Here is a 26,974-nt window from a genome sequence, read left to right as displayed (position 1 = left end):
CTTTTTGAGTTTTAAGTGGTGTCATGTTCTTATGTTTTATAAGTCATATAACAGTACAATATTCCTATGAAATCCAAGGTAAAGGACATTGGACAGCATTCTGATGTTTCTTCAACAGAACAATGGAGTACAAATGACCACCTACCTCATGGACAGTCAATACAAGGACTTGAATTGTTTATGAAGTATTTTCCTGTTTACAAACTGTTTTTCTGTTAACAGATTGTTTTCTGGGTTTTGGGTTCTTCAAGAGATAAATGGGTTACAGGTTGTTTTTAATAGCTGTGGTTTTTTTTATATAAGGGTTAAATGGGTTAAAGGTTGAATGGTTTTAGTTTTTTGTAAGTTGTAACACATAAGCATTGTGCCTGTGGCCTGAGTTCTCCATCAACAGATCCTGAATATAAATGCTGCAGCTTCCATGCAAATTTGGCCCATGTTGTCTTCTGTTGTCCCATTTGCAAAGGGCCTTTGCAGATGGGTAAGAGGAAACAAGTTACGAACTTTATTAAACAAGGAAGGCATATGTGAGCTTCCCAATCAGACATATGTGAGCTTCCTAATCGGGTCTCTTATGAAGCTGCAAGCATTTCACTGGCCAGATCCCAAGGGAGCGTGGAGTTCCGATCAATGAGAACATACAGACCAGGTCTTTCAAAATGCCCTTTATAAGGAAGGGCTTGGAAAAATAAACTTCCTCTGTGCCACACCAACATCAGGGGTGAGTGCCTCTGTCTCCTTTCCCCTCACCCCACACACATGACCTAACATGGGCCCAGTGTTGAACCTTGGCACACACCACTAGTGACAGGCCTCCCACTAGACGTTGAGCCACTACAACACTCTGGTATCTGCTGTTCAGCCAGTTCTCAATCCACCTCACTAGCCATTAATCCAGTCCAGTCTCTTTGCATATGAGAATATTGTGGTCATCAGGTTGGTCAAGCATGGTTTGCCTTTAGTGAAACCACGTTGACTACACCTGATCCCTTTCTTGTCATCCATGTGGATAGAGATGGCCTCCAGAATGAGACACTGCATTGCCTTTCCCTTTCCAGAGACTGAGTTACGCTAATTGGCGGGTGGTTCCCCGGGTCGGTTCTCCTTGGTGTTTTTGAAGACCAGGGTGATATTTCTCAGGCACTTCTCCTTATCACCATGACCTCTCAAAGATGACCATGAGTGGCCTTGCTTTGGTGTCATGATAACAAGACTTGAAAACATAGCAAATAGACATGAACAAAGCTCTACATATTTAGCATTATCCAAATTCCCATAACTAGTATCACAATATTCAAAATAGTTCTCAAACATGGACCAGTTCTTCAACCAAGAAAAAATAATTTTAGCATTTTAGATAATAGCACAAAGCCTTTGTCAGACTTTTAAACATATTTTGCTGAACAGAGAGCTTCTTAAGCAGCAGACTTTCCCTCACACCCAGTACAAGGGAAATACCAAACAGGGATCAAACACAGATCTTCTGCCTTCCTTGTTGTTGGGGTTTAAGATTCTCTCAAACAATTTCTCCCCATATATGTTAGTAGGAGACAATAATGACCAGGTACTTAAGAGAGAGAAAACAAGTGGCCACAGCTCAGGGAAGGGGTCCAGCTGGCTACTCTCTCTTTTTACCTAGGGGTTTCTCTGGGAAGGGCGGAGATACTGCAAGAATTTGGATGGGAAAAAAAAGGGCTGAGGCAGCTGCTAGCTCTGTCTCCCTCTCTTTCTCTCTCAGCTTCAGAGGAGGATGTTTGAGCTGGAGGGAATTCGCTGCCACCAATGGAGCCTAGCCAACTCCTACTTCTTCTGCTGTGGGGTGAGCCTCTGCGCATGAGGTCCCACTGAACTGGGAACCTTATTTACATCCTACCTCACTGAAAAAGGACTTTCACCATCCATTCAGGTCCTTCAGGGGAAACCCCAGGATCCCTAAGCCCCCTCCTCCACCAAGGAAGCCTCTCCCGGCCATGTTCAGGAGCCCCGTTCAGGAGTCCAGCTGCCACTGCCCAGCCCCCAATGGTTTTTTGAGGTTTCTTTACTACACTGTAACTCACACCCCTGCCCTGCAGGGAGGCCCCGCAGCTCCAGCTACAACTGTTGAGCTTCTGATACATCTCATCTACCACCCCAGGACTTTGCTCATCCCTGCCTTCCTAGCTTGCCACTCCGAGCTTTCTGCTACAGCTCCTTTTGCTATCCAGAGGGGGCAGAGGGATCGGCTGAGTGAGCTTGTAAGGGAAGCCCCCTCTCCATCCCTCTCTGCCGGCTGTGTCCGCCATGACTGCGTGGAGAGAGGCGGCGCCACAGCGCCCCCTGCAGCTGCGGGGGAATCATCGCACCTGCCCTGCCTGGCCGGGAGCCAACAGCGCCCCTGCCGGCTGTGACCGTAACTGCACCAAAGTGGAAAGGGCTTAAAGAGAGGCAAGAGACAATTTACTGGGATTTCTGTTCATGTTTGTTGTTGTTAACATTGTTGTTGATGCTCGCCTTGTTATGCACACACACATTAGTCAAGACCTGTTATTCTTTATCTTGTATCTTTGCCTGAAAGCTCCTTAATTTCAAAGTTAAATAATAATTTAGAGGGAAGGGGGTCGTATTTTCCATTCCAAAGGAGGCTCCTGCTTTCCTTAGCCAAGACGTTTGTATTTCTAAGCAGCTTGGAAAGATGATCTAATGTGGCAGTCAAGTTTTCACAGATGCTAAGGTTAGCATCCATCTTATGGACACAGGTCTTATGACTCAGATAACAAGACATTAATTGTATTTTCCTTTCTGCCTCTAAAAACCTGATCTCTTTACATTTTGAGTATTGCCAACTTTACTGAAGAGACCTTTAAAGCAGTCTCTGGTGCCTTCTTTCCACTACTCAGCAAGCAAATGTTAACATATCACAACCTCCAGCACAACAGACCTATATGCACTTCATCCTGCCAAAAGACAGAACCAGAAAAAGCTGCAGAGATGAAATAATATGTTATCTCTATAGCAAGAGCTTCACATTTCAGGTCTGAAGCACACTGGCTAGAAGATCCTGGTTGTAGCTTTTGCAGTCACAGCTTGAGCTAATAGGGTAGAGCAGCAGCTTCTTACTGTCTGGTTTCTTCTAGCAGTCTGGAATCAACACACATGCATCAAAAACCCCATTCAATGCTTTGTAGTTTGGAGAGGAGCACAGATGTTGTGCATGTTAATGTCCTTAGCCATCTCAAGTCCTCAAAATCTGCCTGCATAAATACAGAGCAACTGCAAGGAGTTTTGGTGAAGAAGGTACCAACAACAACAAACTCAAGCCAAACCCAAACTGAATCAGATTGAGCAGTCAGAGTATATTGTGTATCTGGAGTATCAGGAAGAAGACAATACAGTCAGTGACAGGATGCCAGGGAAGCAAGCCATCCCTGGGGGGAAGGTTGGAGGCAGAGGGTAATTGGTACTAAAGAGAAGTAAACCATCTGCCACCTGCTGCTGGACCCACTGGCCATTGCACAGTCTCTAAAAGCTGTTCTTGGGCAAACCTTGAACTCCCTGTCCTTTCCATCCCAGCAGGACAGCCTCTGCAGGGTGGCTAACAGGTTGGGGAGCACAAGGCAACCTCCATCTCAGTACAATTCCCGCAGCTCTGACCTATAGAGAAGACAGAAGTGATAAGAGTAACCGATGCTGAAGATAAGGGGCATGGTGTTGGCAAAATATCCCAAAAGGTGCAGCAGGGGCAGCAGGTGGTTCACAAAAAGCACATATAACAGTTACAAAATACAGAGTGGATTGATGTTTGTTTTCAGATTCTCATAAAATGCCAGGGAAAAAATGTGAAAAACATCGCTGTCTTGACATATGAGGATTTTTAGTTTCATATTTATCTTTTCCATTTTGCACTGTACATGCAGGATTTGAAAGTGGGGAAGTCCAGGAGGCAGTGCAGCTTGCCATTTAGCTTTATGTAGCTCACACCTCAATCAGGTTTTACTGATCAGTGCAACTGCCCTTCTGGAAGATAACTGAGATTTCCACCCAACCACTGATTTTTGCAATGCCGAACACAGATGTACAAGAGCACCTACCAGTTCATCTTCTACCTGTGCCAACACTTGCTATATCCTGACAGCTATATCTTGGTTAACAAATTATGAAGAAACAGAACTTTTGTTTTTAAGAAGTTTAAAACACCTTATTTCAGTAAAGCATGTAAGCGAAAAGTTAACTGAGTAGGAATTTTTGAAAGTAATTGAAGTTCATACTCTGTCAAAGCCCTTTTTGGAAGAGGAACAGACTCTGCACTGGTACTCAGAAAGAAAAGGAACATACTTCAGCAAAAGCTGATTTAAAATGCAAATTAAGAAATTTTCTGTTTGCTCATGTATATTTAATAAATTTTAGGCACCTGCCTCATGAGCCACAGCACCATGGGAGGCACGGTGCTTATAAAAAAATGCTATTCTATTTCTGTATTATCACCTAGATTATTTCTGTTTTTTCAAACCACACTGCATTGCTGCTTGACTTTTTCATTCAAGTACTGTTATGCTTGGGGGGAATTCACCAGTAAAGACACTATTCTCCTTTATGTCTGTACATATATGCATATACATCCCTTCTACATTGTCCTAGGTTACAATATAAAGATGTATTCTATCCCCATCCTCAAGAGCTGCTGAAACCAGGAGGGGCATAGTTTTTTCCTTATCTCCTGTTAATGAGCCCATCAATGTCTTGCCTCATGACTCGGAGATAACTCCCTCTGGGAGCCATTTCTGTTTAAGGGGAAATCAAGGACCCACAGCATGACTCAGAATGATATCAGTGCATTGTGAGATGCTCCACCCAAGGGGGAGGAGCTAAGCATCCCCAGCTGGATATAATCTGGGTTTTGGGACACCACAAGCAATCTTTCCGCTGGATTCCCAGAGGAACGGCTGCCCTTACCCGCTGGTTTCCAGAGGACAAGAGCTACCAGATCATTTCTACAGGATCACCACTTCAACAAGAACATTTCATCTGGATTGCTACCACCATCCTAACTAGCAGGATGTTAGGTTGTATTCTGACTCTGTCAGTGGTTTTTTTCTTTTGCATTATTGCATGTATTTCAGGGTTTTTTTTCCTTTTCCTAATAAATTGTATTTCTGACTTGGAGTCTCTCGCTGGTTTTGCTTTCACACCAGAACATATTTATTTATTTATATATACTAAGAAAAGCAGTATTTTCTTTAAAAATACAAACCTGAAGTTTCTTTGCAACCTGCTTGCCTCTATCCCTGGGAAATTAACTGTAATTGATTGTTATTGTGTATTTTATTCCTTTACTCAAGTGTATGTTTCTACCTGAGAGACTGCAGTGTAAAGACAAGAAAATCTATAAAAGGAATACTATAGCAGCAAATGGAAATGTAAAATAAAATGAATACCTTAACATGACAAAAACAATATGGCAGCAAATAATTTGCTGGCAAGGAGGCTGCAAAGCTGCTGGAGAAAACTCTATCCAGATATTAAAAAGGTAAACTGGGGAGATCTGATGCCTTAAAATGCTGAGTGTTTCTAAAAAATGAGACGTTGCTGGTGGATTGCTCAGTGGAGGATGTATTCCCCAATGCATTAAAAAAAACCAGCTGGAACATCATGGACACTGTCCAGTACCACAAGCTGCTTCAACACAGACATGGAGAATAGGCCAAAGTCAGGAGTCCTCAATGCTGCAGGCAGACAGCTAAAGCTTAGCTTCATGAATATACATTTAAATCTCTTTGCACAGAATATGCATATAAAGACAGCTTCCAAGTCTTCATAACCATAAACTGACTTTTTGTAAGTTTTATTTTCGCTGTTGTTTTTCTCCAAAATATATTATCATTGGAAACATAAACATACCTAACTTCTGAGCAGAAAAAACCCATGGAACACAACCTCTTGACTGTGTTGCATTGTCTTGGTTTAAGACAATTTAAAGGGAACACTCTACAATGAGTTCTCTCTCTTAGTGTTAATCCCTTTCCACTGATAAGAAACCAAATACTAGTAGATATAAGTGAAAAACAGCAATTTACTAGCAAGTAAAACAGCAATGGGCAAAAACATAACAGTAAACAATCACTAGATACAAAATTGCTATTTCTCACAGACGCCCACCAGAGACAAAGAGAAACTTGAATCTGCAGAGTGACCCATCCTAAGATGCTGCCTGCCATAGCTGAGTGTATGGTTCTGAAGGCAAAGGGAAAATGGCAGCAAACCCTCCCGTGAAGGTAGGAGCTTTTGAAGCAGTACTAGTGGCAGATAGAAATTGTCAGGGTGTGTGGGATCAGTGTTCCCAATTGCTGCCGCCTCCTGACACCTGCTGGACTCTGCCGGTTTTGGGGTTGCTGCCTTGGGTCCCTACTCCAACGGAAGAGGAGGAAAGGAAGAATAGACTTTCAGCACTGATGAGCGGTACCCTGGCACCAGACCAGCTCTGGCTATCTATTTATGCCCACTATTTTGGGCATAAATAGATAGGGGATACAGTAACATTTGGGGTTACCTGCGATATGCGTTAAACCTAGAGTGACTGAACTGGAAATAAAAGAACAGTGAACTCTATCCAGAAGGCACAAAAGGTTCAGAGGGTTGATGGAGCATACCTGTACTTATTGGATAGTACCAGACAGCAGCCCTAAGCATTACAAGTCACTGTGTTGCAGGACCTGCATACATTTTATCTGGGGTTGCCTTTTCACGCAATCAGCTTTGCATTCCCTCACTTTCAATACAGGAAGACTCAGAGGCATTTGGATAGTTTTGTTGTAGTAAAATCCATTTCATCCTTCCTTCCTTCCAAAGGCTGTCCTTTTGCTCCTTAAGAGCACTCCTCCTCTTCCTGCACACAAGCAGTGGGCAGAAAATGTTGATGCTTCAATCTGGTATTTGACTACTGCGTTCTCTTGGAGCTTATTGTTGGTTTTGCTCATAGACCAAGAAGAAGAGAACCAAACCTTCATGGAAACTCATATGATGAAGAAAATAAAGCACGCCTTCTGAAAATATGACACCAGTTTCAGACAATATATACGCATGCTAGTACCGCTGTCATCACAGAGCCAAATCCAAACTCTGATCACCTTCTTCATGTGATTTGTCTAATATAAGAGCTCGAGCAGCCTTTTGTAACCAGAACCAAAAATATATAATTAAAAATCACATAAAATCATATCCAATTCCAGAGAAATTATTTCTGAGAATTGCACAAATGCATATTTTTTTTTTAAATGGCTTAATTTAAAAGACAACCTGCTACCCCAACTTAGAGATACTCACTCACACTCACTGTTGAAGTTTCTGACTGTTGGTATTTATATGGGTGGTCCACTGGTATTTCTTATACTACCATAAAAATATCAGCCTTCCTTTTCTGTTTGTCTTCTGTCTCAATTTATCTTCTTTACAGAGAATTTGCACTCTGATACTATATTACAGCGACCTGATGGGGGTCTTCAGGGTGAGAGAGAGACAAGAATCTTGGTTCATGATCAGAAGGTTGGATTTATTGATATATGATATATAATGCATTATTACTATACTAAAAGGAATAAAGAGAGAAGTTGCAGAGGCTCTCTAAGCTAAGAATAGAATCTAAAAACAAGAGAGTTCTCTGTCACTGTGTTCCAGAGAGCTTGCCCTGTGATTGGCCCTTAATTGTACACATGGAACACGAGCCAATCACTATGGCACTAGGTGCACCCTATTGCATTCCACAGCAGCTGATAATCATTGTTTACAATCTCTTTCTGGGGCCTCAGCTTCCCAGAAGATGAACAAATTCCAAAGAAAGGATTTCTATGAAAAAATGTCTGTGACAATACTGTACACTATAATGTAATAGCGCCAATTGAAATAATGGTACCTGGTCTTAAAAACCATTTAGATGCTAATAATGATAATAAATTAAATGATAATAAGCCCACATTTAGCCTTAGAAAGCAAAAAGCCTTTTCAACCTTAGCATGATAAAGTGTCTAACAAATGTTAGGGAACACCGTCATAAACAGTCTCATAGGAAGTCCATGCACAACTGTACAAAAGGAGCTGCTATCCAAACAGATACAGTATAGCAGTCTCTGGTCAATGAAAAGTGAAAAATGAGCTTTAAAAACGAAAAGAGGAGGTTGAACGATGACATTTTCTTTCTCCAGTCTCTATTTCCAGCTAAATAGTTGTGGTTTGCAACAACTACTCTTCCTTTCTGCATTTCACAAGAAGAGAACGCAGAAAAATTAATACCTTGAGCCAAGCCATATCCTAAATTTGTGCGTGAACATGACCCTGTGCAAAACATACAGCAATACTGAAGCTGGCATATGGAAATACCATAAAGGAGAGAAGAATTGGCACTCATATGAGAAAGTACTTGAAACTACAGATTAATGTTACATGGCTACAGCATTTCAAGCATGATCTTTTACAGCTAGGGCTTTCCAGGAATTGGAAGCAAGCTCTTGTTTGAAGCTTAAGATAGCTTCCCAACACATGCACAGTGAGTTTCATAATGCGACTCAAGGCCTGATGAAAGGCTTTCTGAGAATAGAAAAGGACAATTTCTTTTTTTGCCTAATTTTCTTTTTTTCTTTCTCTAAGCATTAGATAACAATGAAATACAGCAGAGCCAGCATTTCTAGAAAAAAAGCATTTCTAAATTTTGAACATTAAAAAACAGCAATCTGACACATTTTACAGTGTGCCTATCATTCTCAGATATTCTAAAACCTTTTACAGTTGAAAATATTTGTCATAGAGATACTGGGTTCTTCCATTTCCATTGAGACATGGGTATCAGAGTCAGGTGTTACTTCAGTCATATTATAAATGGGTAATGCAATGGTTGGCTCTCACAATTAAGAGATTATTATTATGTGTATGTTAAGAGAAGTTTTACATATACATAGTTATTTTTATATGTTCTCCCCATAATCCTCTTTCCCTTCTCCCTTATATTATTGTCACTAGCCCGGGCATTTAGGGGAGGGCAACCTTGTTACCAGGAGGCGCAGCATGGCAACACCTGACCATCAATCAAGTTGTAAGAAAGTGATCTCCACCAATAGATGGCAGAGAAGGAGTCGACTGACAAGACTTTGGAGGGGCCAAGACTATAAAAGGCAGAGCATCCATTTTGTAAACGAGTGCAGGGCTACTGGTCACATAGACTCTCAGACCTGTAAAATTTTTCCTTATTCAGTACTTTGTTTTATTTTTGTTAAGGTTTAATAAAGCTTTGAAATTTTAAAAGTGAATGTTGTTTCTCAAAAGTCATTAATGAAATTTTGCCATGCAATTGCAAGATGTGCTCTGTGCAAGCCACAGAACTAAGAAGAGGCCAAGCAATGTATCAACACTCAGGACTGCAGGCCACTTACAAGGCACATTCGCGACAATGGCTATGTTTTTCATTTTAACTTCCAAGCCTATTGTATAGAATGGTAGAGAAACCTGACAACGAAAAGAAAACAGAACAGAAAAAAGAAGATTGTGTCATATAAAATAACTCCTTTTTCTGACAGGTCTGATGAAATAGAAATTCAAGACTACAGTTACAGACATGATTGTTGAGGGATATCTCTGGTGCAAATAGCTGAGTTTGCAAACTGCAGATTGAGATGATGATTGAAATGCAGATTTGAGCCCTTTGGAGGTGCCCAAGACAAGAGGCTGTGAACTGGGTGGTGCCAGCCAGGTGAATGGACACTGAGACACAGCAGTAGCAGTGAAGTGGCAGATTTTTGGATAACAGAAGGAAGGAAGACAAATGGCGCCAAAATCATAGAAGACTCAGGAGGAAGAGGGAGATCAACACAATATGTGGTATCAGCTCATACTTGATTTTTACCAGTTTAGCACAAGAAAAAAAGTTAAATTAATTTCTGAAAGTTTAGACACCTTTTTTGCATTTTCACAGCTCCCAAAATATCATTAACGCTTCTAAATATTTCATTCTGGCACATGTGAAAAGACTTACTGAGGTTTCAAGTCTCTTCTTGAGGTTTTCAAGGGAAATTTCAATTACATTAAAGCAAATATTAACCATAAATCAAGAATCTAAACCTAATTTTTGCATTACTACCTGAAGGGTATTTTAGCTAGTACAACACAGATCACTCTGGTTTGACATTACAACATTCACTCTGTTGACATGGTTTTCACAGAGAGCCAAACCACAAAAACACAGTTCACAGTACTGTTAGTCTAGTCGAAGTCTAGGCACTCTTGTAGGTTAGCCCAGGCACAAATTCCAGTTTGTACAGAGCTCTCAGTGATTTCCAGCCCACTGGGACAAGGAAACATTTCTCTTTAGCTTTGTGTACTCACTGGTTTTTCTTCTGGGTTCCCATTGGGCACCTCCACAACTCTGAGGTCATGGTCCACCTGCAGCCTTGCCCTTGTGACAAACTGGATGACTGATGAACTGTCCTGAGGAGAAAAAAGAGGAACAACTGGACTTAACAACAACAATAACAAAAGCACCAACCTCCCGTCAAAAAAAGCCCAACAAACCATCAAACTACTGCCAGTATAATAAATACACCCAGACAACGCTTAGTGAAGGCTAGGTTGGAGTTAAGTACCAGCCTGGTTACAACTCTGCTTTGAAAAAATATACTTTATGCTCATAAAAGATATACCTGAGCACATTGCTTCAGATTATAGAAAAATCAGGTATGTTAGACTTTAAACACATACTTTGTATTTGGTTTGTTAATATTTCCCACATTTATCATGAAAGCAAGACAGAGAATCCAATGACACGGGCAGGCTCAATATTAACTGTGAAAAATGTTCACATTTGTTTTTCAAGTGAACAGAAAAATAATATACAGAAAATGAGATAAACTACAATATATCCCGGGGGAGAACCTCTTATTTGAATCTGTGCATGGCAACTATCTTATTCACTGTACAATTCCTCTCATTAATATGTATTTCTCCAATAAAACGCCCGGTGCATTTTAACATGCACATTTCAATAAGATGCCATTTCAACTTACAGATGACTCACTTGTATGTGGTTTGCCTTGGGAAGAGTATGTAATAAGTAGAAAACAGCATGCACTGGTGATACTCAAACATGTGTAAACACTCTATGTCTTTTAAGGGAGTGTTGCTAAAAGTAATCTTAGAAGGGACCCAGCAATGGGATGAAGCCTGGCTATATCCCAAGAAGCATATTTTGCATGCACTCAGTTGTAATCTATGTAAGCTATGTAAATATGTAAACACTACTTATTTGCATATTTCAGCATTTCTATAAGTATGTAACAAATATCTGAAACTTCTGGCCATGTCTGTACTTCTTCTTTTCAAATATGAACAAACATTAACAGACTTATTGGTTTCAATTGGAAAACCTCAAGACTATTAATTGTTTTCTAATAAGGGCTCCCTCTAGCTTTTAATCTAACAGCTATGAAAGACAGGTTTATTTTAATAGGTTTATATTATCAGTCTTCTCCTTCAATTATCTTATTCCCTCATAACCTTACAGCATCTCACCAGAATTAGTCAGCATTTTTAAGTAAAGGAACATAGGTCAAAATGCAGTAAATCACAAAAAATTTAAAAGATTTACTGTCTCATTCAGCAGCTTCAGAGAAGAAAGAAATTAAATGCCAACCATTTGTTTATTGCCACAAATGTTAAGCTCAGCATTAATGTGGTCATGATGCGTCTTTTTTGAATAACAATAATTTAATAAACTATAAATTATTTATTATTTTATTTTATTTTATTTTATTTTATTTTATTTTATTTTATTTTATTTATTATTTTATTTATATCATTTTATATTTTATTTTTATTATTATTATTATTTAATAATAATAAAATACTTCTATGTCTCTCTTTACACGGGAAGATAATACATAGCTGGTCACAGTTTACATTCACTTACATTTTTTTAGAATAAAAACTTACAGATATCAATGAGATTTCCAGAAATCTCTAGCCTAAACATCATGCACACAATTAGGGGTCTCATTTGTTATTTTTCAACGTATAAATTTCTGAACTAAATTTATTTCTATTCTAATGAGTAATGGGTAAGAACTAAGATTAACCCCTCCGTACACCCTGTTAATGAGTAGATCTGTTTTATTTGATACCATTATTATTTTTCACACACTAATAAAGAGGAAGAAATTGAAGTTTTGAGTTTATTGGTTCACCTAAGCACACTTAAATTGGCACACTTAAACCTACAAGGAGACCACATACTTTCTTGAGTATCTCGGTATTCAGCAGCATGTAGATATTTATATCACAGGACTCTGCTTTAGGTAGTGAGCTTATGTTGCAGTGTAGAATTAAACAAGATCTGCCTGGTCTTTCACAGTCCTACAGGAAATATGGAAAAAGTTGTTAGGCAAAGGAGGTAAAAATTAAATGTTAAGTGAAAAATTGTAAAATTCAATGATAAATGATAAACAGCAAACACACCACAAAACTAAGTTATATAACTGCTATAATACAGCACTCTTGCACTGAAACAACAACTTTCAAGACCTGAAGATAGCTGGCTACAGATGCCGAAATGAAAGGAAGCCAGGTAAAATTCAGTCCCCTACAGAGCTGCTGAGCCACGCAAGCATTCAAAACTGAAAGGAACAGGACTGCTGCTGCACACCAGCCCTTTGTGTGGGTCAGGCAGTGCAGTGACCCAGTGCTCCCACATGCCTTTGAGAGAGCAAAGGCGCTGGTTACCAAGTGTGTGCTGCCACGTCAGCTAATTCCCTTTCCACTGCACTTCCTCAAACCTCCTATTTACTCTTAAAAAACAGACAATTACAATCATTACATGTCCCCCCAGCATGAACTATCTGCTTCAGATCGTCATGCCAAACCATGCAAACTGTTTTGTAAAATATGCTGTATGTTCAAATGATTCCATAAGCAGTACTGTTTCTTACCAATACTTTTCTGCCAGACTTCGTGAAAAAAGCAAATATTGTGTGGAAAATGTTTTCATTTTCTTGAGGAACAACACATGGGCTGTGGCTTCTATGGAAAGAACAGCTTCCTTTGTCCTGGCCAACCTGCATGCACAATTATAAATCACAATTATTATTCAGAATTAGTGAAATTACACAAGAAGCCTGAATTAGCCTGTCTGTAAAAGCACACCTTAATCTGAGCTAAATGTCTGGACTCCTATTAATAGCCAAAAGAGAAAAATAATCACCTTGGGAGTCAAATAACCCTAAAGAAAGTATCTGAAGTAAGCCAGATAATCATGCACTGGAAATGCTTTGACTGGACAGGATATGAATATGTCTAACCTAGCTCACCTGTACATGTCTGGAGATAGAGGAGCAAAACCTCAGCAAAATATATGTTATGACATAGCATTTTAAATCAATAGTTGTCCTAGTTATAGAAATAGTAGGCAGAGTTTAGCACTAGGGCTGACCCAAAAATCTTCCTCTACATCAACCCGCACAAGTTTGTTTATTGTTTCTTTAAGACTTGGAGTCAGAAGCAGAATCTCTATGTTTTACCCCAGTTCACAAAACCTGGAGGGATGCTTTGTGCCTCTAAAAACAGGGCACAGAAACATGGAGCTCTGTCCCCTTCTTTCTGGGCCCTCAAGCATTTCAAAATCCCTTCAGACGCTGCCATAGGCCATTTGCTGGGGAGGGGACAGACTTGCCCACTGCTGCCTGCATCTGGCACGCCAGAGGTCAGAGGCACTCCACGAGTTCCAGCCGCTGCCAGCAGCTGCACCACGCGAGGGAGAGCCCCGGTGGGTGACGTGGAGTAGGCAGCACAGCAGCATTGACTGCTTTTGGACAAATGTCGCTTTTCCAGATATTTTTTGTAAATTAGATCCACATCAACTAGAAGGCTTACGTTAAATTAAAAAGTCGGGATCTATTGTGACAGATGAGTATTGTGATGATTGACTCTCACAATTAACAGACAAATAACATGTATGTAGGTTAAGAAAAGTTTTATAGATTTATAGTTATGTTTTACCCCCTTGCGTTGTTATCAAGGAACACCCGGGGTTGGGACATTTGGGAGGGTTGGATTGTCACTATGGCAACACCTGACCTCCAATCAGGATTTGAGGAAGAGATCTCCACCACTGGACAGCGAAGAAGGGTCAATGGACAGAACTTTGGGAGGGGCTAAAGGGTTAAAAGGTGAAAGCTCCATTGTGTGGGTGAGCACGGGGTGGGGAAAATCCTTTGCTCCCAGCATTGTAACCTTTTCTCTATTCAGTCCTCTACTGTATTTTGGATAAGGTTTAATAAACCTTTCTAAAATTATGAAGAGGGAAGTAGAAATGGTTTTTCATCATGTAAGATTACATCACTCTTGAGAAAAAGTGTCAGGAGGACATTTCAGAGTGTAACAGCTGTATGTAAAACATACCATGTACACTCCACACACACCACAGCCTAAAAAGCCTGCAGATTTTTTAATAGGGCTGTATGAGAATAGCATGTTGAATTTATTGCATACATAGGGATCACCATCTCTAACTTTCCCTGCATGGTGTAGGGATTTATGAGAATACTTGGGCCTGGTTTGCAGCTCCAAGAAGGAAGTACTAGTGCAAAGGGGAGAAACACCACACATTTTCCCAGAAACACAGAGAATAACCAAGAGCAGCCCAAGAAGCCAAGTCACCTGGGAGTGGTTGGAGTTTCTAGGAGATATAATATAGCTGCTGCCTCAGCACATTCCTGTTCTGCTATCATCTCTGTTTCCCACCTTCAGGGTACTTGCAGCATCATCTCTGCCCATCTGTAGCTACTCTCAGAACATGGCAATTTCTAGCAAGCCTTTGGTGCCTTTCAGAAATTGCTGCAGTTTAGCAAACTTTTAGCAAACAGTTTAAGAGTTTAGGCCACAGTACCTGTAATATAAACTTATCAGGTAAACTGAAAGCCAGTGGCCCCTTCTAGATTTATCCTCAACCCATTAACGTGCATCAAAGGCAAGACCTCCCATTTTTTCAGGGCTTTGTATCCAGCACAAGGTGTCAGCCTGGGGGAAGGAAATCAAATACCATTTCAAAATGGGCTGGACAGGACAGCTGAGGACCATGCACCAAATGTTGAGGACCTATTGGATATTATCAGCTGATGTGGGGTTAAGTATGTGCAAGTGATAGGAGTCTCTTGGAAGAATGAGACAGAAAAACAGGAGGAAAACTGGTTGTTGCTTCCAACAAAGCATGATGTACAAGCTCCCTGTTGCACTGCTGTATATAAGAAACCAAGGGCTATTCCTGTATTTATTGGCTGACATTTTACAAAATAAATGTGCGAGCAAATATATATCTTCAGCTCATTTCTAATAATAGCAACACTAGATTTCCACTAATACAAAAGAATTCATTATGATATTAAAACTTTAGGTTTCCAAGCTCTTCCAGTAAGTCTGGAATTCCCCTCTTCAGCTAAATCATCAATAGTTGTGGAGGAGGGCCTGGAAGTCACTAGAACTAAGTTGATACAAAGCAAGGTGGAAGGTGGAATCCAGACGTGAGTGCATGTGATAAAACAAAACCCACATCCAACCTCAGAAAAAAGTGTGTGGGCAAGTTTAGGGAAAACATCATGAGACACAAGATATTTGGAACACCAATTTTACTTCCAGGAGACATGATCAAGGTCAGAACATAGGCCAGTCATTTCACAAAATTTTTAGCATTGTTAAACTCTGTAATGGATGCCTTTCTCATCATCCCTGGCCTATACTGACTCCAAAGGACTAAGAGTTTGGCTGTGGTCTGGCAGAGAGTTTTTACATATTTTCTTCTGTATGTTTTTTAAAGCTGATTTATTTATGTATTAATAACTAAGCAGTGGTTCAAGTTTTCAAACTTGAAAAATAAATAACAGATGTGTTTGTCTGTCTTTGTTGCTAACCGTAGCACATTCATCCTCGTATTAGGGGAAAAATGTATGCAAGTATTCTGATTCACAGATACTGATTCACCCTTTATTAAGTGAACAAATAATTGATAAACAGGGTTAATCTAACATGTCACACTGAGAAAAAAAGGGAACTGACATGAAATTCCAGACAAGGTCAGACTCAACAGTAGACAAATAAGTTATGTAAATATGTTATCTGACTACTTGCACCATATGCCAAGAATGTTTAATATTCACAGATAATGAAATACATTTGAATCAGAGCTGTCTTGTTGATTCTGGCAATAAATTTAAAGAACCACTGAAAAAACAGTAAATAATTTTAAAAATTAACCCAGTTTACCCAACTCTTGAAAGATTTCAACTAAAAATAGCAATGATGGCACAGAAAACCGTAAGTCCACAGATACAACAGGTAGCCTTACAAGGCCATGAGAAGAGGCAAGCAGAAACAAAGTGGAGATGCAAAAGCATTAAATCAGCTTAAGAGGGGAAGTAAACCATAGCCCTCGCTTCTGCTCCTCTAGAAAACTAGACAACAGGAGAATGCACCAGATGCATATTTGGCATAAATCATGCTGATTGGAACACTTTTAGATGTTTTTCTGATGCACTTAATATATGGCTTAAATAAATAATCAGATTTGATAAACATGATTCTTGCAACATTGGCCTGGTCTTGTCCCTGCAGCCAATTTGCACATACTTAGCAAAAATTCCCAGAATTACTTCTCTCAAGAACTAGTGATTCCTACCCAGTTTTGTGACAGAAGCAAAGATCTTCTCATATAAAGTTCCTGACTGACAAGACAGCAGATTCCTTCCTAGACAGAGCTGTACATGCCACATGTACACAGTAAGAAGAAAATTTGGTATGATTTAACCCTGAGGTCCTCAGACCTAGGAATGAATGAGCACCACCTTACACAAAAATCAGCTTACCACTAACATTCATGTGCTCCCTATATATTGGCCTCTAGCAGGTGAAACCCAAGAAAGGTCACTGAGAAGTGCTTTTCCTCTCCCTATGATGAACTGTGAAATGCTTTACCAACATATGAGGCAATATGTAATTCTCAGGGTATGTCTCTATTTCAAAAGCCCCTGAGATCACTTGGCATTTGATGTTCCTTCAGCTAGGTTCTATCTGTCTATATAGTACATCCTTTTCTGTATTAAACACAAATAAGCCCATGTTTGTTCTTTACCTAATTGTTGGACTTGCCCTATGGGCTGTGTTGATGTTAGGATGAGGAGCAATGAAGACTGTGCAGGTAAGTACATTCCCTGTAGGGCTCAAACAACTTGTGTGCTTTGTTTCACTAAAGCAGACGTTTGAATGTATCAGAAAGGTGTCTAAGACCTAAACTCTCTTTAGAAGCAGTGGAGAAGAGGTAGGACTTTCAAGGGGATGATTTTCCTTATCTGGTGTAGACAACTGAAGATTAAATGGGTCATTTTCATTCAAAAAACCCTCTTGAGGGGTGAAGGAGATATATTAAATTAAGCAGAAAATGTCATTTGTTTCCAAGACATCCTCAGAATTTCCTCCAAGAAATGGTTTATTGATACTTTTGATATCATCTGGTACCTTGCAGAAGGACTGGAACGATAGACTTTCAAAGCCAGGAGAGGAAACCAATACAAGATGCTTATTTTCACTCTGATACATGAACAGGGAGGAAAACCCTTCTGTCACCACATATACACAGATACCATTGTTTTAAATGCTTCCTTGTTCTTTTGCTTCCTTCATTTACACCACAAATCTTGCACATTAGTTAGAGAAGAGAAAAGCTAGTCTAAGAGTCAGAATTTAAAACAGGACTCTGTATTAAAAGGATTTACCAAGCAGTTACTGTCTGAATTTCCTTCTTCATTGTTTTTGGCAGGAAAAGCTTTACCAATGGAAAAATGATGAATTCTTACACTAACTCCTTCAAAATAAGAAAAAAAATTAAAAATGGTAGACTTTCTTTTCATTCAACAGGAGGAGCTTCCTTCTCTAGCTAGGAAGCTTACAAAAAAACCAACTATATATATATTTTTCCGCACCACAGCAAAACTCCTGATTACTACATGATTATTCACAGTAATCTGCCAAACTTCCTGCTTCCTTCATCATTGTCATAACAGATTATTTATATATCCATTCTATTTCACATCTTTCTTTATCTGAAATTTCTTTTTATCAGAAGGCAAATAAACCATCTTTTTCAAAACTGGAATTCACATATTCAGCAAAAAAAACAGGAGCTATGGGCTATTCACAAAGTAGCAACAGTTTCAGCTGACCAAAAACATCAATCAAACTGCCACTCATTTGAAAGGCCGTGATTTTTTGGGGGGACAGTGTTGTAAAATTTCAATACCTAGGTTATTTGACAAATTTTACTTTAGTTTAGAAGTTGATAATGAGCAGGACAACAATATCATGCTGCTGTGCCCTTATTTAAAATATAGATCACAGTGGTTTTTTCCCATGTTTCAATGGCCTTGATTTCTATATTAGACTTTACTGAAAGACAATTAATGTTTTACATTCAAAATGCCTTTTCCAAGAACATCCTCTTTAGAATTTTCAAAAGAAATCCACTGCTTATACAAATACCATAGCACTTTTATACCTAGAAAATTTGGTCAAAACAACTGAAAAATGTCTGAGAATTTGTTAAAATCTCCCTAAGCAAAAATGTTTTCGAACAGTCATTTAAAAAGCAATTAAAGTGAAAGAGGCAGGAAGGTCAGAAAGTACCTGTACAATTTTCTGTACAAATTTCTGTAGAGTATATTCCCTGAAATGAGTAATTTCCTCCAGTAATATAGCTATGTTTTTAAATATGGTGCCAAAATATGTGTATGCCAGTGTGTGTGTAAGTCATTGAAATGAAGAGAGTACATGCAGGATGACTAACACAAAGGGCTAAAATAAATCTTGCTGTAAGTGAAAAATGTTCCTGTACAATTTTTCTGTCAAATGTCAATTCGTTTTTCTTTTTTCTTTCAACATTCACAGGAAGAGATCAATCAACTTAAAAGGTAAACGTGTAAAAGGAATTCTCTTAAATTCTTCCATTAATTCATTCAGTTTTTCTTTACTTTTTTAAAATCTTACTGATATCCAGCTATCATAAAGGCACAATCCAGATCTCACCTGTGTAGAAAGAAGTGTGAAGTGAATATGCCAAACATAATAGGACAACTGGAAGACTCCTCTTTGTCCTTGCAAGAGAAGGACTTTTTATTTTGCTTCCTAAACAAGAAGTGATAGGAAGGGTTGGACCAGGAACTAGTGGCCTGGGCTAACTGGCCCATTTAAGGTTGATTGTTTGAAAGGTTGTCCATTTAAGGGATCAGGAGTCACAACACTGAAGTTCAACCCATTTTTCCCTCTTTGTAAATAATTCTCTAGATCTAAGCTTAGAAGCCTAGGGAAAATCAGGGAAACTAGATGGCTTCTTTTTTATCAGTGGACACTGGCAAGTGCTTCTTCAGAGTTGCTTCTGTGCCTCTCTTCATTAGTTGTTAGAGAGCATAATAATTTAAATACATTCTTTTACTAGCAATTACTAAAACAGTCATTAGTAGACTTAGACATCAAGAGCTACATGCAAGGAGGGACCTCATCAAAAAACTGAGAACAGTATTTCTTTCCTTCTTATTTTCAAATTTTCTTTTACATCATTGCCCAGACTGAAAACTCTTTCTGAAGAGACTGTCTTGAAACATATGAATCTTACTTTCCAACAAGATTCTTATCTCAGTGATGGTGATAATATGTTTTTTATATTCTTGATACTGATTCGACAAACAGGCTCTACTTAGTCCCTCCAGTGGAGGGAAGGGGATCATCCAGTTCAAATAGACAAATTTGGTTTGCAACTGTTAATTCCTCATAATTGTATTTACCTTCAATGAAAAGAAAACAAACCAGAATGCAAGAATCTGATCTCATTTCATAAAGTCAGCACAAGAATAATCCTGGACACATTAAGTTATGAACAGCTTCAGGAAATACCGTGGTTAATTTAGTAGGAACTCCCATTGTGAAAATCTTCTTGACGATCCTAGAAAGCAGCTCCTTGGCTGCCAGCCAAGGTCTTCCCTTGCCCTTATGTATCTCTAGCTGGATACACAAAGGAAATTACTGATCTTTCAGTTCAAAACAAAAAACATACACAAATATAATGAGCACTGTTTTTCTTCCTGGAAGAATAGATAACCAATGGCTTGAAGAGTGGAGAATATACCTTTATGTTAGGACTACCTTCTCTTCTTATGTGAAGCTCTTCAATGTCATCATCTACACTATTACAACATTTTTACTAACAAGCTGAGGTATTTAATTTATTATGTTTTTAACCTGGCTGGTTTTTAACCTTTGCAAGAAAGCAAATACAAAAATTCATAAAAACAAGCAAACAGACAAACAAACAAACAGGTACTAATTTGACTTAAGTGTTTCCAAAATATCATTTACCACTGCAGAATGTATTTACTATGTAAAACCAATGTCAGAGGTGAAATTTTCTAGCTAAATTTGAAAATTTCTAGTATTTCTATTCATTAAAATTAATAGGGAGGAAGTTCAATTATTTTGGGGTTTTTTCCCCTAGTTTTCATAAAATTATCCATTTTTTTGTTTACTTCTGGCTTTTATTGTTGATGCATTCCCTTTGTATATTGGAGGCTCTGTTGGCGGAAGTGCTGCAAAAACTGCAGTGCTGCTCCCAATAGTCCTTGAATTGCATCTGAACATCTCTAAGGCAGAACTACAAGTGTCAAAACATCTCCATGATCTGAATTTGTCTCGAACAAAATGTTAAAACAGTTGCTGGAATAAAGCCAAAAGCTCAGAATGGCAGGAACATGGGAAGCATGAGGGCTGTAAGACTAGCAGATAATACTTCCTATTAACACCTCCCAGAGACACAGACTGTTCCAGTGAGCCATATGTGACTGTCTTCCTGCTATTAATTTTTGTGCCTGAAAGACTAGTTCAATCAACACAATATGAGAGAGTTTGCTCCTGAAACTATCTTGTGTAGTTTATGTGTATGTGAGACAAACTCTAGTGCTTTTACTATACATTTTGACTCAAAAATTTCACTGCCTTACCGTGTATCAGAGAATGGCAATAGAATAACTTTAGCTTTAAGGTAAAAACCATTATGTCATCAAATCCCAAGTTCTGTATCAACAGTGTATTTTACAGATAACTGACAATTCCTAATCGTCTGTATTAATGACAGCTATTCTCAAAGTTTTGTCAACAATGACAGCTAGAATGGCTAGATTACAGGCATAGAGAAAATAATGACAGAAGTACCTGCAGTGTCTGAAAGGATTCTATCACCATACTATCTTTATTGAAGTCTAGATTCTGGGAATAAGCAAAATAAGCAAAACCTTGAAATATTTAATGATTATGCTTACAAAAAGTGTCTTGGAGAAACAGCTGTTGTAAACTATTTTCTAAAGTTCATCTCCTTTTAGGCTTCCTTGTTTAATTAGATCTATTTTATGAAAAGTTAAAAAACTCCATGATTTTAGTTGCCTTTCCAGTTAATAAAAACTCACTGGGAGAGAGCAGTAGGAAAGAGAGTGGGATGCCTTCTCTGTTACAACAATAAGACTTGGGATACATTGGTTCTAGTAAGATTTGGGAGACATTGGTTCAGTGCCTGGCTCCGACACAAATTTCCTGTGTGAAGACAAGCAAACCTTTTGGTGTTCCAATTATGTATCTGTAAGGCAAGGATTAACCACTGTCCCAGACAGGATTTTCTTGGCTCACATTTATTAACATGCTAGAGGTATTTAGAAAGTCACGTAGGAGAATTCTACTGACCATGTACCCAAAATCAATACTCAAAATTACTGGAATGCCAGTGTGTGAGGCAGACATCTCTCATAAAAACATACTTGCCTACTACCTGCAAAGAGGTCTCCCAACAGCAGTTTAACATTTCTACAAAAACAAATTTCAAAGTACAATTCAGTAAAATAATGTGCAGAGCAATGCAACCTGTTGTTGGGGGAAAGTAATACAAACCCTGCTAGCATTTATTACCACAGTGCTCAAGACCACACCACTCATCTGGGACCTCCTTTATAGAGTGACTGATTTTAGAGAAGATACCAAGATTTGGGGAGATAAAATCCATTAGGAAGACTTCCACCTCTCTGTGCCTGCTGTGAAGACACCCTCTCCTACAGCACAGAGAGACCAGGGAACCAACAAGGAAATGGGTCATGATACTTTGACAGGCAATGTGTCAAAGGAAAGGTGATCTTCTGTCTATAAAGCTGGAATAAATAAACATTAAAAAGCAATGCCACAGAAAATGATACATATGCTAGAGAACTAATTAAGTGTGGTTGGCAAATTGACTCTGTCTATGCTCTACTATTGCTTCATACAATATTCCCACGTTTCTCAGTCATTCTGTCTTTACTGCCCATCTGTAAGCCATATCTATATTTATCTCGTACCTTCCAACAGCAAAAATCTTTGAAATCTGCTTAGAAAGACCTTTTAGATCTATATTTACACATCTTCAGTGACACAGTTCCCTACATAATAGGTAATACTTTTCAGCTAAAAGGCTAGAAAAGTAACCAACAACATGAAAGGATAATACTTCCTTTCAATAATCCCAAAAGCTGGTTTCATTTCACACAGGCAGATTACTCTGAATTTCAGTAATAAATTTATCTCAGTAAAAAGGTTTCCATCTTTTGGCCACCACAGTGCAAATGATAGTATTTTAGTGGTATAACAAAGGTTTTGAAATAAATAAATAAATATTAGAAATTAAATCTAAGAATTTGTCTACCACAGTTTATGTTGAATTTCTTTGATATTGACACAAAATTATCTTTTGAAAAGCACTGTGTTGAAAGAAGAGCTTTCTCTATTATTTACATTTGTTAAAAGAACACTCAAAAAGAGCAAATTATAACACGGACTATAGCAAAATAGGTACAGATAATGTATTCAGACCTAGCTGATAACCACAGAAAAAACCCCAGGGAATATGAGTCAGCTTGGTAAAGCATCCTACTGATATTACATACACCATTTAATCCTCCCTCAGTCAGGGAGAACTGATTAAGAGACAATCTTCTTTGCAGGTGTGACTTGTGGAAGTGTTCTCTGTATTTCCTTCAGCATCAGCCTGACCTAGTTTTACACGGCATTGTAGGAAACCAGGAACATACAACTAGTTGTCTTTGCCCTAGCTGAGGGAGAACAGCCAATACTTGGAGGGGTTCAGCTGCTCACGATCTGGCCACAGATGCAAAGAACATTTGATTGTCTTAAAAAGCAACTGATTCACCGAGTTTTGGTGGACTTCTTTTGTTTTAGTTATCAGTGGCTCTCCATGCCTCTCTGGGTTCAGAGTACATTGTAACATACTCACCATCATCTGCTGAATGTGAAATATTTCAGCTCCAGTGGCAGAGAGGCGGTTTGGAATTGAAATATCAAGAAATGCTCCAGGAAGAGTGCTTGGCCCAGCATTATAAATCTGTAAGAGAAAAAATAAATACAAATAAAATTATATACTTGACTTCTCATAAATGGGAAACTACAGTAGATTCAGAGCTGGGAGTACAGGTAAATTTGAAGAAATACAAGTACTTTGCAGGTTTTTCAATGTCTTCAGACTGAGACTTCTTTTTCAAGTGCCAGAATGAAGTCAAAGGATTAGCTTACCTAACAGTCTTCAGGCACAGCTCACATATCAAAGGAGAAGCAGTTTTGCAGCATAATTGCCAGCCATCAATACAAACAGTATCTTTTATATACAGAGACACTGCTAGTACACTGAATGTTTTGGCAATAAAATCTTGAAGGCTATAAGAAATATCACTGTCTCAGTTAACATTCTCATTTCCATCTGTTAACCACTGCATGATATTCTGCATGTGTTTTCCTTATGGAGCAGAAGCCAAACAATTACTGTGACTACTGGACTGTGGGTTTTCTGAATGAGATTCCAGGAGATTCATGCGAACAACTTCCATTCAAGTTCTGGCATTTTCAACAAATTACACTTTTAGTGGAAAATATTAGCTTTCTGTCACTCCCTGGCCCCCAAAATTTCAACAAAAGCTCAAAAAATTTCCCATCCTCCACTGAAATGTATCCAGTGAAAATTCTAAAATTTATGGAGTTTTGCAGAATTGAAATAATCCATGGAAAAAATTCAATTAAAGTAAGTTTTCATTTGTATCTACATTTTTTTATTAGGAAAAATATTTTCTCTTTCTTTCTAACAACACAAATATAAATGCATTAAATAGCATTAAAGTAAAAACATGAAACCCATTAAAATATTTACCCACACTGAGATACTACTGTGAAAACATGTATCATGCAGTTGTTAATTGTGAAAAGTACAAATATTAAAACCAATAGGTTTTCATTCTTCAAACACTGTTTATATATGAAGAAATGCCTGACTGATAAACAGAACTGGTTTGCAATCCCAAATCATCCTCACAAAAGCCCTAAGGCTCCAGGCAGGGGGAGAAATCCCATTAGAATGCAGTATGAAAAATGCTGCATGAAATACAAACATAGTGTTTCGTGTTAGACATTTTAAAAATGTCTTTGATTATCTCACTAAGATCAGATTTGAGTTATTGCAGAAAAGGCATTTTCTGTTTCCTTGTTCATATTTGATCTATTAGAGATTTTCACATATAAAAACTGCTATAAAGGCCCATATTTTTGTAACTCAACTCTTTCTCTTGCTTAAGGAACTATTATTTTTCTCCATCTGGAAAAGTTAAATATTTGGTAGGAAATAATTAGGCAAAGAGTGATACAAACAATCCTTTGCCTGTTGTGAAACTACCTTTTCTCCCTGATACACACAGTTATAAGGTTTACCCCGTTATTGGAGAGCAGATGTGTGACTTGTTATGGTATAATTTTCAACTTCTGTATGGAAAAAATATTACTATTGCAACTGCTAAGTGTGTGCATGAGAGAGAGGAGCATTTGCTAGGACAAATAGTGTCACTGCCTACACATAGATTCTCTCTCCCTTCCCTGTTATCACTTTGCTTTACTGAAAATATTTATCTAGTTAAAGCATCAGTGCATCCATTCTTCATCTGCATTAACCAATCACTACATATGAGGAGGAGGAAGGGAAGAAGACTGACAAACCCCCAGAAGGAAGAAGAATTCACAAGAATTAATAGCCTGGTTCACAAAAGCTTTTATGTCCTGAAATGCTCCTTTCAGTCCTTCAATAAATAGCTAAGGGCATTGTGTGCAGTGGGGGCTTAATTGCAGTGGATCGCAATCTGTCCACGGAGACAGACAAGTTATTTGTTGTAAGCTGAGTTCTCAGCCTAGGAAAACAGAAACAAAAAAGACAAAACACTGTTTTTCATAATAAATGAACCTACCTCTGCATGGCTTATCATTCCCTAGTCCCATCTAGTGGTCAAAAAGGATTTGTAGGGCTTGTAACAGATGCAGTTACAGCAGTGAAACACAACGCTAGTTAATGTTGGCCACATCACAAAAGTTTCTTATAATAATCCATCCATATTTTTTTCCACATCAGGAACCCATCTAACTGTCTTGTGAAGTGTAATATATAAGTAACACTTGAATAATGCTAAGATGCCATGAGGTATTTATTGAAATCTTCTCATACGTGTCTTTTTGATGACACTGTTGAGTCAGGGACGGAAAGAAGGCTCCAGTCCTCAGGTGGATCAGAAGGCAAAAGCATTTAAGGAAAATAGTGGGTTTTTTTATAACGTGACTCACTAAGGTGATACTTGATTGGTCTCAAAGTAGAAACATCTCACAACATTGGTGACTATGAATAGCACATTTTGGAGAACCATATCTATAAAGAATGGTTACAGAAAGAGAGATAATAATTGTTTTAATTCTTTTGTCTAAGTTTCCCACAGCTTCTACACAGCTTCCCAGGATTTTCTTGGGAGAACCATGTCTCCCTGTGTTCAGAGGATATGTAATTACTACATTTAGTGTCCTTATCTCTCCCCTATACTGTAATCAGTAGTGCTATAAATATTTTCATGCTGGGGCATTTAGCAAGCCTGAATCCCTAGCACAGATGTGCATTTGTTCTCTTGGATAAAGGCTGCTCACTCCTTTGTTCAATGACCATGCCATTAAAAAGAATTACTCCTCCACTTTTAACCTGTGGCTTCATCCAAGGTGTGTCACTTGAATAACTAGGGCTCTTTACCCAGCATGTGAAAAAAGATGAAAGAGAAACAAATAGTAGGAGCTTTTTTCTCTATGGAAGTGAGATGCCATGTTTGCAATTCCTGTCATAACATGTTCAGATAAAGGACATATGCCATCCCTGCATGCTGTAAGTACCGTATCCAGTCAAGAATGTATTGTACAGCATTGTAGCAGGATGCTCTGCCTGAGTGGGAGTAAAACAGCTCAAACTAAACCCTCTTTGTGAAAGTTACCCATGATGGATGGAGAAGGGTAGTCATGCTGACTTTGGTGTTAAAGACTCCTGAGGCTTTTGAGAAGTGGATTTGTAAAGGACTCTCAAAACCTGACAGAAAGCTCTCACAGTCTTGTACCTCTGTATGCAAACATTGAGATAAGGTGTGCAGACTTAGAAAGACCATGGAATAGAGATGACATTGCTGAGAGAGAGATTGGACTAGACACAAGTTTCAACAAGTTTCAAAATATGGCCTTGCAAAAAGATCAGATATTTTAGAGAACTGGAACTATGAAAAATGTATTGTAGCAGCACCACATGGGGTGAAAATATAGGTGATTGGTGTTAGAAGTATTATAGCAGCATTGTGTGGCAAAAGCTAATAGGCTGAAGAACACTTATAAGGTATTCTAACCAGGAAATAGGTTGGCTTCTGATATATTGACATGGAGTTTTACGTCTCTTATGCCCCACCCTTCAAAAAGACTGATAAGAGAATAAAATATTTTAAAATGCCTCTCAGTTGCCCTGTCTCTGAAAAGCAGGGACTACCAACAGAGATTGACTCATCAATCCCAAAGTTAA

General features: G+C 38.6%; 1 protein-coding gene across 2 annotated transcripts in view; it reads right to left on the bottom strand.

The window, feature by feature from the left end:
* The window catches only part of ITGA9 (integrin subunit alpha 9), a 215,709-nt gene that overhangs the window by 28,982 nt on the left and 159,753 nt on the right, over positions 1–26,974 (bottom strand). For both annotated transcript variants that reach the window (XM_058034571.1, XM_058034562.1), the window contains exons 23-26: positions 23,345–23,452; positions 12,936–13,061; positions 12,244–12,363; positions 10,342–10,443 (exon numbers count right to left, since the gene is read on the bottom strand). In XM_058034571.1, coding sequence (XP_057890554.1) covers positions 10,342–10,443; positions 12,244–12,363; positions 12,936–13,061; positions 23,345–23,452 — 456 coding nt within the window. The remainder of the gene's footprint in view (positions 1–10,341; positions 10,444–12,243; positions 12,364–12,935; positions 13,062–23,344; positions 23,453–26,974) is intronic.

This window comes from Melospiza georgiana, chromosome 1, assembly GCF_028018845.1.
Source record: "Melospiza georgiana isolate bMelGeo1 chromosome 1, bMelGeo1.pri, whole genome shotgun sequence".
Taxonomy (NCBI): Eukaryota; Metazoa; Chordata; class Aves; order Passeriformes; family Passerellidae; genus Melospiza; species Melospiza georgiana.
The sequence above is the reverse complement of the archived record's forward strand: the minus strand, read 5'-3'. Positions and strand labels throughout refer to the sequence as shown.